This window comes from Anastrepha obliqua, chromosome 2 (genome assembly GCF_027943255.1).
Source record: "Anastrepha obliqua isolate idAnaObli1 chromosome 2, idAnaObli1_1.0, whole genome shotgun sequence".
NCBI classification, from domain to species: Eukaryota; Metazoa; Arthropoda; class Insecta; order Diptera; family Tephritidae; genus Anastrepha; species Anastrepha obliqua.
Genome location: NC_072893.1, coordinates 67,015,514 through 67,032,330, shown reverse-complemented (window position 1 = coordinate 67,032,330; position 16,817 = coordinate 67,015,514). Strand labels below are relative to the sequence as shown.

Sequence of the window (16,817 nt, the reverse complement as noted above, 5' to 3'; positions counted from 1 at the left end):
TACGAATATTTTTCGAATTTTGTTTTTATTGGATAAAAAAATTGTTAAAAAAAAGAATTTAAAACATACTGTTAACCGATTTTTTTTCAACTTCTATCGGAAAATAGAGAAAAAATCTTACAGAAAAGAATTCAGAAATTAAGTTTTACATTGTTTTTTCATTAAAAGAAAAACTGAGAAAAAATTAAAAAAAAATGTAGAAGTTTTTCTCGGAAAATATAGAAAGAATCCTACAGAAAGCAATTGAGAAAAAAGTTACAAAGAAATTCTTATAAAAAGTTAAAAAAATAAATTTCAAAAAAATATATATAACAAAAAAATTTAAAATAATGAAAAAAAAATAAATTTCAGAAAAAAAAATAAAAATCAAAGTAATACAAAGAAAATTAATTAATAATACAAAGAAATAATTCCAAAGATATTCTTACAAATAGGTAAAAAATTAACTTCAAGAAAATATATATACATAAAAAAAATAAAATTTAAATCAATGAAAAAAAATAAATTTCAGAAAAATTAAAAAAAAAATAATACCAAATTATTGCTTTAAGAAACTAAGTTAAAACAAATTTTGTTAACCAAAACTTGTTCGAATGTTTTTCACACAATTTTTATCGGAAAATATGCAAAAAGGTCCCACGGAAAAATATTGAAAAATAATTTTTTACAAAAACGCAAATTACAGAAAAAAATAGAAAAAGCTATTTACCAAAAATATTTCGAAGACAAAAATTTTAAACAAATATCTCACTAACAAATGAATTAATTTTTTTGCAATTTTTTATCGGCAAATACACATACAAATCTACAGAAAACAATGGTAAAAAAATTGTGTGCTGAAAATGTATTGTAAATAAAAATTCAAAATATATTTTTTACCAAAAAAATTTTCCGAAGTGTCGTTTCCAACTTTTATTGGAAAATGCAGAAAAAATGACATACAACAATTTTTTTCTTTTATTTTTATAGGCACTTAAAATTTTATATTGGCTTATAATATTAAGAAAATAGTTTTGCACAAAAAAAAAATAATAATAGTTTCGAGCTCCTATGTTTCAACTAGCACTCAACATTTCATCTCCTCTCCATAACTTATGCCACTCAATTTTTTTTTGTTTTGTTGACATTAATTAAATCCATTGTACTGTACCAAGGAGCCAAGGTGGTCGCTTTTTCACACATCAGTGCCAGAGACCTTAAGCTAGATTCGAGCGCAGGCGGGGCAGACGCACAGGAAGTGGCCCGCCGTTTCATTCTCCTCTTCACAAACTGGGCAGAGTGCACTGTTGGAGATGCCCACCTTTTCCAAGTGTTTCGCCCACAGAAAGTGGCCCGTCATCAGTCCAACCAGCTGTCTGCACTCCCTTCTGCTTAATGACAGGAGAGTTTGCGACTGTCGATCGGACATGATAGGTAACATAAGTTTAATCCATCTGCAGTCTCTCTCAGCCTGCCAAGCTCACTTGTGGATTAGAGTTACCCATTTGCTAACCATGGCGTTGATGGCTGCAGAAGGGAGTGGCAAAACGGGCTCTGAAGCCAACTTCTTTGGCCTCATCCTAGCTAAGCAGTCAGAGGTCTCGTTACCCATGATACCCACGTGTCCCGGGACCCATGTTAGCATCAGGCTATTATGTCTACCGACATAGTTCAACCTGGATTTACAGGAATCGACTACCGCTGATTTGGTTTGGGGGCTATCTAAGGCTATAAGCGCAGTTTGGCAGTCACTGCAGACACATATAGATCTCCCTCTCTATCTGTTTTCCACAACAAATTTCATCGCTTCTTGAACAGTATACCCCTCCACTTGAAACCCAGATGAATGCATTCCAAGAGCAAAGTACAGTTTTGTCCTGCTGGATTCCAGGTAAACCCCAGAGCCGGGGCCATGTTCGGTCCTGGATCCATCCGAGAAAATGCGAAAACAGTGTTTGCCGGGCTCATTTTCAGAGTTTAACAACAACTGAGCCTCTGGTGGTACTACACTGTTTTCAAGTACGACTCTTGATGGCATGGAGTCAAGAGGCATGGAGAGAATCGTTGGATCGAAGTCCATGCTTTCTCTGTTTTCCAATGTCAGACAGGGGCCGTACCAGTTCCCATTGTATTTCAGCCTGTAAATGGCCTTCAAGGACTCTCCTTGGATGAAAGCAACTAGTGGTGATAGACCAAACAGATCATCTAATGCCGGGCCTGAAATAGTTGGAAAACCTCCGTTGCAACAGTTGGCTACAGTGCGTTGTAGTCTCGATAAGGTCCTCCTGACTTCCAAGAGTCTACTCATCCAGACTACTGATGCATAGGTGACTATATAGTTGATCATCTGCACCACACTTCATGAAAATGTAAGCAATGCTGATTTAGGGCTGCACAGCTGGACGTGGTTTACAATATATATTTGAAACCCCTGTACCCGCACTCAATATTTGACAGAAAAAAAGATTAAAATTGAATTTGCCAAAAAATTCGATAAATGTTATGGAATCAAACAAATGGAGTTAAAGTGACTGCTTTATTTCCAAACGGTAAATATTAAATTTGATGATTATCGCCAAAGCAGATACCCAATAGGAGTACTTTCCGAAATTTTACTTTTTATACGGCTTTAAAAAGTTGTGCAGGATTGTGCGTGGATGCTGTTCAGAAACCAAAAAAAAAATTGCTCAAAATAATTTGTTTACCTATTACTTCGTTTTAGTTGCTCAGAAACACAAGCCGGGAGTTTGTTAGTAATGCCCAATAAAGACTCATCGTGTCCTTTTTTCATATTTTCCGCTTCTCTGCCCTCCTCAATGCTCTTAAACTCGCAGCAGTTTTCCACGTTTTGATTAAAAATAATTTGGTATTATTTAGTAATGTGCATGCATACATACATATATGTATGTGTACATAAAAACCGAAATACTTCAGCGCTCACATTAAATAAATTACACATTTTTAAAAATTAATGTATTGATGTAACCCAAATGAGTTTTTTACTTTTTTGCGCCATCCGCATTCATAATTTAATTTACACAATGGGAGTTGAGTCGCTTGATTTCATATTGACAGTTTTTGTGAAAAAAAAAACAGAAAAAAATATATAAGTCAACTAGCAAGTATGTAAAATGAGTTAATGTGGATGTACATACAAGTGAATGTGTGAATATGTAAGTCAGTAGGCACACCACGCACAGCAGCCAAAGAAAACAAAAATATCAATAATTTTTACATAATCGTGAACTGAAAAAAAAAAAAATAAAAACAAAAAAAAGTAGAAAAAAATATAAAAATAAGCTTTTAAATAAAGGCAAGACACAGCAAGCACCAAAGAAAGTGGAAGCTGTGTGACTAGAAATTTACCAGCAGCAGCAAAAGAGGAGTGGAAAAACGAATAAATTGGGTACGCCACCTGGGAGACGAAGCAAACTAGTTTCGAACGAAAGCAAAAGTAGTCGAGTCGAAAAATATAGCAACGCAAAAAGAGGAACGCGTGCGCAAGCGCTCCAGTTGCTGTTGCCATTGGCAGCTTTGGCAGTGAATGCACGCGGCAGCGCGACAAATGGGCGACACACCTATCCGAAACATACGAGTTCACACGCACATACAAGGTGCCTCTGACTAGCAGCTGTTATCGCAGCCTTCTAACCAGTTTAAACATACACACACACGCACACACACATACATGTGAAATTGATTTTGGCTGCAATCTGGTTGGCATGGTTGTTTTTTTTAATCGTCAGCCTGATCTTGTGCGATTGTTAAAATCCTAAAATAGCACAAATCGAAGCGAAATGTCCGAACGATAAATAATGTTTGTTGGTGAGAAATGTATTGCATAAGCGGAAGAGTAAGGAAACGAAATACGCAAGTTGGTTTTTGCTTGTTTTTTGCGTCAACAAAAGGTTAACATATGCACATATATGTAAGTCTGCATGTCTGTACATTTGTGTGCATGCAGCTATGCATGCGTGCATGACACAACCGCAAGCCAAAGCATAAATAATTTTTATTGCTTTATTATCGCTTTGCCTTTCAACGGCGCGCTATGATTAATTGCATTTCAAGTTTGGCGTTGCCTGATTTGTGGTATGGAAATGCTTTATCGGTTGATTTCGTTTTTCGTGAGTGTAGTGTGCATTTTTCTGTATTTGCATGGCGTGTCTGTTTTGTTATTGACCATGGCCGAAAATGAGAGAAAATGTTAAAATCCCATCCAATGCGTGATAAATTTATTTTATTTACTTTTCGCTGCTTTTTTTACCCAGACACATTTCATTTCTCTTCGCAGCAGCACCTAATAAATTGACCATTGCTTTCATCTTCGGCTTCTTCCTCTTCTTCTTCTAATTTGTATTCAGCACTTGCATGAGCTAATCTAGCTGACAAGTTTGCCATCATAATTAACCACTTGCCGTTCAAGTTTTGTCCATACAATTGCTTTGCATAATTAACCGGTTCTGAGTAATTACCAGTTTGATTTTTTCCAACTTTAATCCTAGTTTCAATTTCTGCTCATCTGCAACAGCGACAATTTTTTTGTTTTTCGTTGAAACTGAATTTGCATTACAGCTCTGCCAGCTACACACTTGATGTAGGCATTTTCTATTTGCCAATCAACACCGTATCCGCATCAGTTGAAGATTTAAAATATTTGCATTAATTTAACTTTTTTCTCTTTAAAACTGGCCGATTAGCGAGACTGGCATTTTTTACCCGTAAAACTTGTTCCTTCATAGTCATTTGACATTCAGAATGAATTTGCTATTTCTTGCTGATATTTGTGGCAAATATTCGTATAACGGCTTTCAATTTGCACAATTTCGGCATACATTGAAGTTAAGCGTTTATGGAGGTCAGCTATTCAGTAGTAAATTTAAAGGAATCTTTCGAACGTTCACGCATTGCCACTGTTCACATTTTTTGCTTTTGACTAGCTTGACATTTTAAGTATACATTTTGGTAGATTTTTTAAATTATAAAAACGTGCTCGATGATACAAAGTTGCTACTAAATCTACAGATAGCACAAAGATACTTGACAAGTTCTTTCTCGCTGGACTTCTACGCCTTTTCATTCATGCAAATGGCGCACATTTAATCAGCCTATTGGAAGATTTATAGTATTTGCAAATGGCGTCGTACGTCAATCATATTTGACATTTGTGAACTAGAAGTTGGATTATACAAACAGACAAGCAACTCACCGTGAAGTTTAAAATAAAGATTTCTGTCACTCAAAATCGCGTTTTTGATTTAGTAAAAAAGTTATTCAAAAACAAAAAATGAAAGATTATTTTTGCGCTTTGTGTAAGATATTTCTAGTCTTATATAAAGACAATAATAGGCACAATAAACATGGGTTTGAAAATTGGAACCACACCATACGAGGTGTTTTCAAATGGTGAATTTTAATTTTTCTCAAAAAATATTTATTTATTCATCAATTTCTATATTATCTACTTCAAAGTAGTCCCCTTCAGATATAATAGACTTGGACCAGCGTTTTTTCCAATCTTCGAAGCAGTTCTGATATGCACACCTCGTACATGCAGGGAACCAAAAATGAACTGGGACACTTGTCTGTTCTGACTTCAATCCTTTATAATTAACTTGAGAACGGTTTAATCAATTCAGTATAAAGTGTTCAAGCCAATATAGAGAATTAAATTATGTATTTTGTCATAAAAAAACGAAAATATTACTTTACAATTGAAACATAAAATAGGTCAGTAATGAAAATAAAGGAAAATTGATGAGTTAATATTTTGTGGAGATAAATAAAATAAAAAATAAATAATTGGCGCGTACATTTCTGTTAGGTGTTTGGCCGAGCTCCTCCTCCTATTTGTGGTGTGCGTCTTGATTTTGTTCCACAAATGGAGGGATCTACAGTTTCAAGCCGACTCCGAACGGCAGATATTTTTATGAGGAGCTTTTTCATGGCAGAAATACACTCGGATGTTTGCCATTGCCTGCCGAGGGGCGACCGCTATTAGAAAAATGTTTTTCTTAATTTTGGTGTTTTCACCGAGATTCGAACCAACGACCTCTCTGTGAACTCCGAATGGTATCACGCACCAACCCATTCGGCTACGGCTGCCGATTTGTGCAGATCGCTTTCCACTAATTTCTGCTTGTAGGCGTAATTTTCCGGAGTCTATTGGAGTTTTGGTGACATCTCTTGGAATATTTTCCTATATCTCTTCAATGGCAGATTTGAGATAATGTTAACCACAAATCTGTCGTTTGCGCAATTATCTTTCTATGTGGGCACACAAATGCTCAATGGTATTGAGTTCTGTTCTCTGAGGAAGATGGACCAATACTTTTTTTACATTCTAAAGCAACCATTCCCTTACAACCAGCGCAGTATGCTTTGGGTGGTTGCCGTCCAGGAAGGTGAATGTTGCTGGTAACTGTAATTCGTTTCGACAGTTTTCAATATTTCAAGATAATTGGTTTTAACTATAGTGTCTTGAATAAAACAAAACGAGCCCACTTATTTTGCTGTCCCCAAATCATAACATGCCCGTCAACATGGTTCATAGTACCAATCACAATCGACGGATTGGGCGTCGTATCTTCCCTTCTTTGGAAAAAACACGGTCAGTCGACCCAAATAAGATGAATTTCAACTCGTCGGTGAAAATATCTTTGCCTCAATATCTTAGTTCAACGTTTTACTCATATTAATCCTTAAATTGAAATCATCCTCTCAAACTGATGCTGATGTTTGATAAAAAATTTTATAATATCGAATATACTCATCGTGAAGAAAAAAAAATAGCATTGCAATCAACCGTAATTTTTTTCCCACAAAAAAGGGCAAAGACCTTTTTAAATAAAATTTCATTTTAGAATATTCGTTAGTCCAACAACTTTATTTATTTTAAAACACAATAGCTGGTATTAAGCTGAAATAACAAATTCTAGTGAAGTGCCGTTACAAAACGATTTTTTCAAAAAGTATTTCCTATGCATTTTCAGCTGATTGTGCGATGTCATAGTTGAGAGAACGAAAGGTATAAGAGTCTTGTGGTAGTAACTACTTTTATTCTTTTGAGGAATAAAATTGTGAAAAATATGGTTCTACTTATCTCTACTAAATATACGATATTATGATAGTGATCACACATCGTTTAAATAGAAAAAAAATCGCAAAAGAATGATAATTTTGTTGTCTTCTGATGGAAGCCGTGATGAGGGTGCAGGAAGCAGTGATAAAAAAGATGCAGAAATTACTGACCATGTTGAAGACAACAGGGACTAATTTCAAGAGAGAAATGATGAAGATGGAGAATACACTGAATCAGAAAATGAAAATAAAAATAATTCAAGTTCAACATGGACGGCTGTAGGTAGAGAACGAGAACCTTTTGAGTTTTTATCTAATCTGGGGAAGCAATTCGATATTCCTTCATCTAACAAAATTTCATCTTACAAAACCAAATGATTCCATAACGTCCTAATTTTATCTTTATGCGATATATTTTTTACGAATGAAATAAATTTTGCTTATAACAACGAATAAAAATATGTACATATTTTCTAAAAAACCTCACACGCAACGTTTGATTTATGACTAAACTTTTACTTTTAGAAGCACAAACCTCAAATGTTTGCTCATCTGTTAATACTCAACTTCGCTGTAAAATAATTAAGCTGCTCCGACTGTTTCGCGGATTTTACATAAGGTTTTCCATTCTCATTATTGTAAAATTCAATTCACACAAGAATTATAATTTTTCATTATCAGCACAGAAATTCTTTATCAGAACCAATTCACTCCTTTACTCAAACTGGATGAGTTTGTCGGCAAACAAAATTGCCGCGTCTGGGGGGAAGAAAACCCTCGAGTAATTTCAGAAAAATAATTACATCTCCTAAAATTTCCTGTTTGGTGTGGTTTTCGTGAAATAATTAGCCTGTTTTTCTGCAAAGGCTAAAATGAAAGAACTGCCAATAGACATCGCTAGAGACAACTGATTGAAGATTTTTTGTGACCTGAGCTTGAAGGAATAAATATAGACGATTTTTATTTTCAACAGGATGGAACCACAAGACACACAATACGATTTCTTTATTGTGATCTAAATTTTCCAGGCAATTAAATCCACGTAATAGTGCTATAAACTAGTCCCACTATACAACTTTTTGTGTGATTTTCTGAAAAGTAAAGCCTTTGTAAATAAGCCAACAACTCTTCTAGAGTTAAAGCACAACATCATGATCGATATAGCTGAACTCAATGTGAACAAATTGAAAATTTATATACTCGTATGACAGCCAGTAGAGTTGCTCATGGTGGAGCCGTATTTTGAATAGAAATATATGGTGGAACCTGAAAGGTCTTAGGCTACTTCCTTAATTTGTTCTATGGTCAAAAAAATTGGACATTTATTTACATTTTTTTGCTCAATATTTAAATGATCCCTATTCTTAATTAACAAAAAATTTAAGTTTAATTTTTAACATTTGCTGTTTATTTTGGAGGGTTTTAATCGACCCTATACAAAATAACTTTTTCTAATAGTGGTCGCCCCTCGGCAGACAGATTGTATTTCTGCCATGAAAAAGCTCCTCAGAAAAAACCATTTGCCGCTCGGATTTGGTTCAACTTTATGCTCGTTGTCAAGATAACATTTCGCACTAAATAAATTCTTTTGCTGTTTTGGGTTTGCTTTATTCAGTTGTGAGTTACAGGGTGTTAAAAATGGAAGTCAACAAAGAGAAAATTCGGTACATTTTACAGTTTTTCTTGGATAAAGGTGGAAATGCAAGCCAAGCCGCTGAAATGGTGAATGGAGCTTGTGGTGTCGAGACAGTAACAGCTAATTGCGTGTAATTTTGGTTTCGTCGATTCCATTCAGACATTTTTGATGTTAAAGATGCACCTCGAACAGACAGGCCCGTCGTCGAAAATGTCGATAAAATCACAGAAACAATCGAGATTCACCATCATGTCAGTATTCGTAGCACAGCACAAGAGTTAAAGATCGAATATAAAACAGTTTTAAGCCATTTGCGCAAAGTTCGATTAAAAAAGAAGCTCGATGTTTGGGTGCCACACCAATTAACGCCAAAAAACATGATGGATCGAGTTTCCACCTGCATAGCCTTGGCCAAATAGAATGAACTCTGCACATGTCTTAAACGGATGGTGACTGAAGATGAGTACTGGGTCAAGTATTGTATGAAAACGATCGTGGTCAAAGTGACATGATGCAGCTCAAATAGTGGCCAAACCAGGACTAACGGCGAAACCAGGTATACTTGGTGAGACTTGAAGGAAATAATTTATTATGAGTTGCTTCAACATGGCCAAAAACTAAATTCATATCTCTACTGGCAACAAGTGGTCTGATTGACCAGAAACGGCCAAGGCCAACCAGTCTGTAGTGACTCGCCAAAAAACTCCGGGAGCTTGGTTGGGCAGTTTTAATGCATTCTCCATAAAGCACGGACCTGCACTCAGCGATTCCCATGTTGCTCCCTAAAACTTCCTGAGTGACTGAGAGTCTTCTTTGAGAGAAGCATTTTGAGAGGCCTTTGAAAAGGCAACAAATTATACAACAAAACGGTGCATATTTGACCCAAATCGAACAGTCAAAAACAAAGTTTTGTTTTTAACATAGTTGCAACATGCCACAAAATTAGTCACTGGTAACATTGAAAGCCGCTTTAGTGTAATTTTCTCAATGGGGCAGGATTTCAAAATACTATAATTTACACATACACACAAGCGCATTTATGTATCATGAATCACCAAGGACGTCGGGTAATGCAAATGCCGAGACGGTCAACTGACAGACAGACATTCAGCAAAGTATGTAACAAATATAGTGGCATATTTACATTAATTCTGGTTTACTTTGAGGAAATGTCATGAGGTGATTAGCCACACTATTGGCAGTAAAAATAAATAACGAGAAATAAGTGTCAAACGCAAAGCAAAGGAAAATCGAAAAAAAAGTATAAATAAATATGTGGCAATATGCAAATAAGCGAAGTGTACACCAGCAGCTGAAGCGATACACGGATGTTGATATTTGAGTAAGTGTACACACGCGCACTGATAGATAGACGCATACGCACATACATACATATATGCACATCATATAAATAGCTAATAATGGCTCAATACATATTTGCACGCTACGCGGTCAGCATGGGCTTGCTTTGATAAGAGAAACACACAAGAAAATCAAATGTATACAAATCGGTAATGTACTCGTAAGTGCAGACTACGAACGCAAAAGTATTACCAAATTCCATTGAGTCAGTGAAAAAAGCACCAGTGTGGCACACAGAGAAAATACATAATATATATATTGTACATACATATGCAATAAAAGTTGTAAGAAAAAACTAAGGTGGCAACAATATGATGACGACAAATACATAAAGAAATAACTAAAAGAAAATCAAGAAATACCAGTCACACAAGACATTGACGACAACAACAAAGAGTTAAGTTCCGTTCGCCTGCTCTTTGCTAGCCCCCACCGCTTGACAGGTTAGCAACGGCATCGGAGGTGCTGGTGGTAGCCTCAGAGCCGCCACATGTTCAGTGCATTTGAAAATGGGGGGAAACATGTTGCCGACAATCAGCGGCGATGGAAAGAGAAACAAAACAAAATAGTAAGGAAAAATTGTGAAAAAACGCAACGTAGACAATTTATTGCATTCCATGTATGCGGAACTCGTGCAATACGTCATACACTGGTTTTAATATTGAATACGATTTTAGGCTTTATTTGTGATTTTTGTTATATTTTAGTGTATTTAATTTAAGTTTTTCTAATTTTCTTTTAAACATTTTACTTTACTTTTATTCTATATTATCTTGTGCTCTTTAATGTTGTTTTTTTCGTATTTTATTTGTTATATATATTTTAGTTTAATTAAATTTTTTGATTTCGGTTTTAATTTTTTTATTATCATTTATTTTATTTCATTTTATTTATTTTATTTGAATTAAATATTTTTTATTATAATTTAAATATTTTATTTTGTTTTATTATAATTTTTTTATTTAATTTCGTTTGTATTTGTATGTAATTTCCATTATTTATTTTGTTTTAATAATTTTTTTCTTTTTATTTTCTTTACCCATAATTTCACTTTCGTACGATTTTTGCATACAAAAAATTATTCGCGGAACGGAACTATTTATAATTTGATATATAGTATATGCATTGATATATTGTGCACTCAACAAGTGATTTTAATCGCGCATAGAAGCACGTGTTGTTAAAAAATAAAATGGAATCTTCGAACGCGTATAAGAGGCATATTTTGTATTTTTTTTTATAAAAGTGCTAAAAATGCAGCAACTGGTGCTGCAGAAATAAACACTGTTCACGGAGAGGATACCGTGAGTGTAAGGACTGCGCAAAAGTGGTTTTCAAAATTCCGAAGTGGTAACTGCGACATGGAGGATGCCCCGCGCGCCGGTCGTCCTGAAGTCATTAACTCCGACGCCTTGCTCCAACTCGTGGAAGCTGAGCCAAATTTCACAGTCAATATGATAGCTCAGAGGTTAAATTCATCGTATGGAATAGTTCACACGCACCTGGTTCAGCTGGGAAAGGTTACAAAGCTGCGAAAATGGGTTCCGCATAGATTTTCCGTCGCCAACCTTCAGCAGAGAGTGAATGTGTGTTCTCAACTGCTGCAACGGCTTGAAAATGAAAGGTTTTTGAACCGTATCGTTACTGGTGATGAAAAATGGGTCTTTTACAATAATCCTGTTCGGAAACGCCAATGGTTAGATAAAGATGAAACACCAGAATCGACCCCTAGAGATGGCCTTCACCCCAAGAAGATTCTCCTGTCTATTTGGTGGGATATGACCGGTATTGTTTATTCTAAACTTCTGGAACCAAACCAGACGATAACTACTGATTATTATTCCCATCAGCTATTAAACCTCAATGAGGCACTTAAAAAAAATCGACCGTATTTAGTGAATAGACGCAATTTTTTGTTTCAGCACGACAATGCAAGACCTCATACCGCAATGCAAACATTAGGCAAGCTGAACGAGCTCGGATGGGAGCTAATGCCGCATCCTCCACACTCTCCGGATATTGCACCTTGTGACCTTTGCCGTGGACTTCAATCCCATATGAGTAACAAGAACTACTCCTCAAAAGAAGCTTTAAAAAGGGATATCGACGCGTATTTTGGCTCCAAGGACAAACAATTTTTTGAGCGGGGAATTAAAAATTTCCTTAAACGTTAGGAAGACATTGTAAATCATGAAGGAAATAATATTATTGATTATTAAATATTTTTAACATATGTTTTATTAATTTTGAAACCACCTTTAAAAAAGCACGAGCTTATGGAATGACCGATATTTTTGGCAATTAAAAATAAATATTGCATTTGTTTGATTTTTCTGATTTCATTTGTTTCACTTCTTATTTATGTTTAATGTTGTTGCATTTGTTGTTTTTGTAAAAATTGTGTTTATTATAATTTACTTTATATTTAGTTTAGTTTAATCTAATATAATTTTTTATAATTTATTTTATTTTATTTTGTTTTGTTTAACTTTTTTTAATTTAATTTCGTTTTTATTTGTATTTATATTTTTTTATTTATTGTTTTCTATTTTTTGTAATTAAAAAAATTCTTTAGTTTGACTTAATTGTTTTCATTTTTATTTATATCTATTGTTATGGTATTTATTTTACTCAATTTTGTTTTGTTGTATTTTTTTGTTTTCGTTTTGTTCCACTTTTGTGTTTGTTGAGTTTCGTTTTTACTTGTATTTAAATTTTATTTTTTACTCCTATTTGATTTAGTATTGTTTGTAATTTTTTTTTTTGCTTTTTCGTAATTCGTTCTAATATACTTTATTTTATTTTTATTTTATTGTATTTGAATTTATTTTAGTTTATTTTTACTTCTAGTTTTTTTTATTTGTAACTTGAAAAAAATTTTGATTTTGTTTGAATTTATTTTGGTTTATTTTTTTTCTAAGTTTTTATTTGCAACTCAAAAAAAATTTTGATTTTATTTTAATTTATTTTATTTTATTTTTATTTCTATTTTTGTTTTTGTATTTGTAACTTTAAAAAAATTTGGTTTTTATGAATTTGTGTTTATTTTTGATTTTATTTATTGTTTTTTTTTTACCTTGTTTTTACTATTTAATTTAGTTTTGTTTTATTTTATTTTCATTTTAATTCAATTTAATTTTCCGATGTAATTTTCCGTATTATTGTTCAGTCAGCTCAATTCCTAAAACTGAATAATTAAGGGCCTTATAATATATGATATTTTAAATCATTTTATTTGGTTTTATTTTCGTATTATTTTCTTTCTATTTAAATTTTTTTTGTTCTGTTTTTTATATAATTAATGTTTTATTTTGACTTTATTTTATAATAATATTTTTATTTTTATATATTTTTTTGTAATTGAAAAGTAATTTTAACATTTTGATTTTATTTATTTTCTTTTTGTTATTATTTTATTTTGTTGTGTTTTATTTTATTATTTTCCCTATTCGTATTCCGTTAGCTCGAAAACTAAGTATTTGACACATTCTAAATCATATTTTATTTTAGTTCATATAATTTTTAATTATTTTGATTCATTTCATTTTATTTCATGTTATTTTTGTGTCTATTTTAGTTAATTTGATTTATTTTTATATATGATTTTTATATTTTTATATTTTTTTATTGTTATTTTATATTTATTTTTTGTATTTATTATTACTATTTATGTTCATTTTTTTGCCTTTATTTAATATTATTTTATACTCTGGCTCCAATGTGAGCCCAAAACTAAATATTTGGCCTTTATTTAATATTATTTTATACTCTGGCTCCAATGTGAGCCCAAAACTAAATATTTGGAGGTTATTAAAAGAGCTTAAGGTATATTTTACTTTATTTTAATTGTTCTTTTATTCTATTTTAGTTTAGTCATATATTTTTATTGTTATTCTTTAAATTAATTAAATTAATTTTATTTTCCTTTACTTCAGCTTATTTTTAACTTTTATTTTAGTTTTTTTTCTTTAAATAGTTTTTGCGTTTTTGTATTTCGATTTGTTTGCCTTTTTACATTTTTTATTTTGTTTTTGCTTTTATTTAATTTTATGTGAAATATTTTATTTGCATTTTATTTTTTACATTTATTGAGCTCAAGGCCGAAACTAAATAGTTGGAGGTTATTAAAGGAGTTATTTTATTTTGTTTTATTTTAATTCTTCTTTTTATTTAAATTCGGGTTTGTTTTTATTTTATTTGTATTTTATTTTATTTGATTTTCATTTTATACATTTTTTAAATTAATATTATTTGCTTTATTTATTTTTGTTATTGTATTTTCTTTATGTTTTGTACTTTTTAAATTTGTATCTGTTTTACTTTTACTACGTACATTATATAATGTGTTGAAACACAAGCTACGTGTTTGCTCTCGGCTTTCCAGCTTACCTTTTCCAACGGCAGAAAATGTTAGCAAACAACTTAATGCCAGGGCCAAATCGAGTGAACGTCGTCCATACATTTTGTTGCAGTAATTTTTTTTTTTCTACTACACCGTGCAATATTTTTTGTTTAGTATATTTTGACAACCGCCTAAATGCGATTGAAATGAATTTAATGAAACTATGTTTGTAGTCCTCCCTCTTCTTCCTCTTGACTGACTGCCACAACCGTTACCACAACGACGATATAGTCCGGACAAATGTAAACCGTCAACTGATCGCGGTTGTCTTCGTAGAAATTGCAAGAAGCAACTGAAGAAATTCATCAGTTAAGCTTTCCTAAAGCTTGAGCGCCGCTCATTCCCACTCAATTCACTTTCAAGCCATTTGCGCTTAACGTGGCCTAAAGCCACCGGCGAACGAACAGGTTAGACAGTTTCTACGATTTCGTCGAAAGAGTGGCGTACTCAGGCCATGTGTTTGCGCATGCCGGTAAATAAGTATGGCGCGAATGCGCTTTGGAATATATTCAAGCCAGTCAGTTGTTTGTGGCCACAACGTGCGTCAAACGCTTTTAACAGGTTGTATGGAGCTGTGTTGTTTTCTTCTTATTTGCTGAATATTTTTCTTGTTTCATTTCTTTGGCTTATCGTGACTTTTTATTTGCCCTTCCTGCATTTTATTGGCATTTGAGTGGGGCGTGTGTTTGAGTTATGAATATTTTATAAAGGCTTGTGAATACCAACGAGCGATAGGTATCTAGGCAATTTTAATATCACGGCAAGTTGGGTGTGTGAACAAATAGTTTTCGGTTAAATAACACTATTGGATAAAAATAAAAAACTGATATAAATACACACATGGGTACATATAAGTTTGCATAGGCATAAGAACAAAATATTTTCACTTGAAAACATTACTGAGCTCACCACGCGAATTTAAATGCACAGCACATGGGAATATCGCTATGGACATGGCTTTTATTAAATTTAAGAAGGCAATGACTTATTTATTTATTTATATATATTTACTCTACTAGTGCAGCAAGACATGAAGCCTTTTCCTTGTGCAATGATTAACAAATTTTGTCTGCTTAACGGTGTTTATGGTCCGATACAGCTCCGGTTTAAGACATGTTGACCTGCTGATCGGAGACTATGCATTCGAGAGTGTACAAGAATTTACCTATCTGGGTATCAAAATATCAGTCAATAAGGATACATCATTGACAATAAATGATAGAATTTAAGCAGCAAGTAAGTCTTGATTTTTTAATTTCAAGCTGCTTAAGTCTAAATTATTACCTCGCTACCAAAAGTTAAGGATATAAAAAACCTTGATCCGCCCTGTGCTTACCTATGGTTGCGAACTATTAGCAGAAAACGAAACTGAGATCAGATTTATAAAATCTCAGAGGATAAGATACCTCAGACACGTGTTCAGAATGCCCAAGGAGAGAACAACTCAAAAGGCTATTGAATTACGCCCTGATGGAGGCCGAAGAAGAGGACGCCCCAGAAGGAGATGGAACAAATACGTGGAAGTTAGCGTTGAAAGGCTAAACGTGAAGCGGTGGAAAGAGACAAATGGCACAAGGTTGTGAATGAAGCAATGGTTGATCAAGGACTGTGATGCTAAGAATACGAGAAAGAAATGCATACAGATACTAGCAAAGATGGTTAGCGAACAGTTCTACTACAAAAACGCTCCCACAATGGGCATCGAGCAAAATTTTAGTCGAGCGACGGTTTGGCATTGCTGGATAATTAAGGGGTTAGGAGTAGTCAGAATTTTCAAAAAATGTTTTTTTTGCATTTTATGAAAGTATAATATCTTGCAAATATTGTGAGAAAATTTGAAATGAATTCAACAAATACTTTTCGAGTTATTCAACAATTAGCAAAGGGCGCTCGGGCGCTCCGGAGCGTTCGAGAGCAAGTAGAAAAACTTTAAATGCATTTTTCTCAAAACTATGTTTTTTGAACTGGTGATCACTGTAACTTAAAAACCGCTTTTGAAAAACATAAAAACTCGTGCCTGATCGAAGGATTTTTTTTCAAAAATTTCGATTTTTTTTAATAATTAATTGTCGGTTTTTTTCTCGAAAATCTGAAAAATATTTCCTTACGCTACCATATTGTTAATTTTGAAAAAATAGCTTGAATCAGGCACAAGATTATCTATTAATAAAACAAATTTCTCTTGTCCGATTGCTTTTAGATGCATCTCCGGGGTCTTGTGATGATCACCGCAAGGGACTTCTGGAGAAACGGGCTCCACACAAACAATGATAACTTTTAGAATTATTAATTTATTGTTTTTTTTTTTTAATTTTACTAAACTCAAGTCGAAACATGATATATTAATGCTATATTTTT

The 16,817-nt window shown here is 33.3% G+C and overlaps 1 protein-coding gene across 1 annotated transcript in view; it reads right to left on the bottom strand.

Annotated features, from left to right (window-relative positions):
* The window catches only part of LOC129239286 (chitin deacetylase 1), a 132,877-nt gene extending 118,175 nt beyond the window's left edge, over positions 1-14,702 (bottom strand). Inside the window, exon 1 of the mRNA XM_054874678.1 lies at positions 14,447-14,702. Within this exon, the coding sequence (XP_054730653.1) occupies positions 14,447-14,519 (73 nt within the window). The 5' untranslated portion in view covers positions 14,520-14,702. The remainder of the gene's footprint in view (positions 1-14,446) is intronic.
* Positions 14,703-16,817: the final 2,115 nt, after the last annotated feature.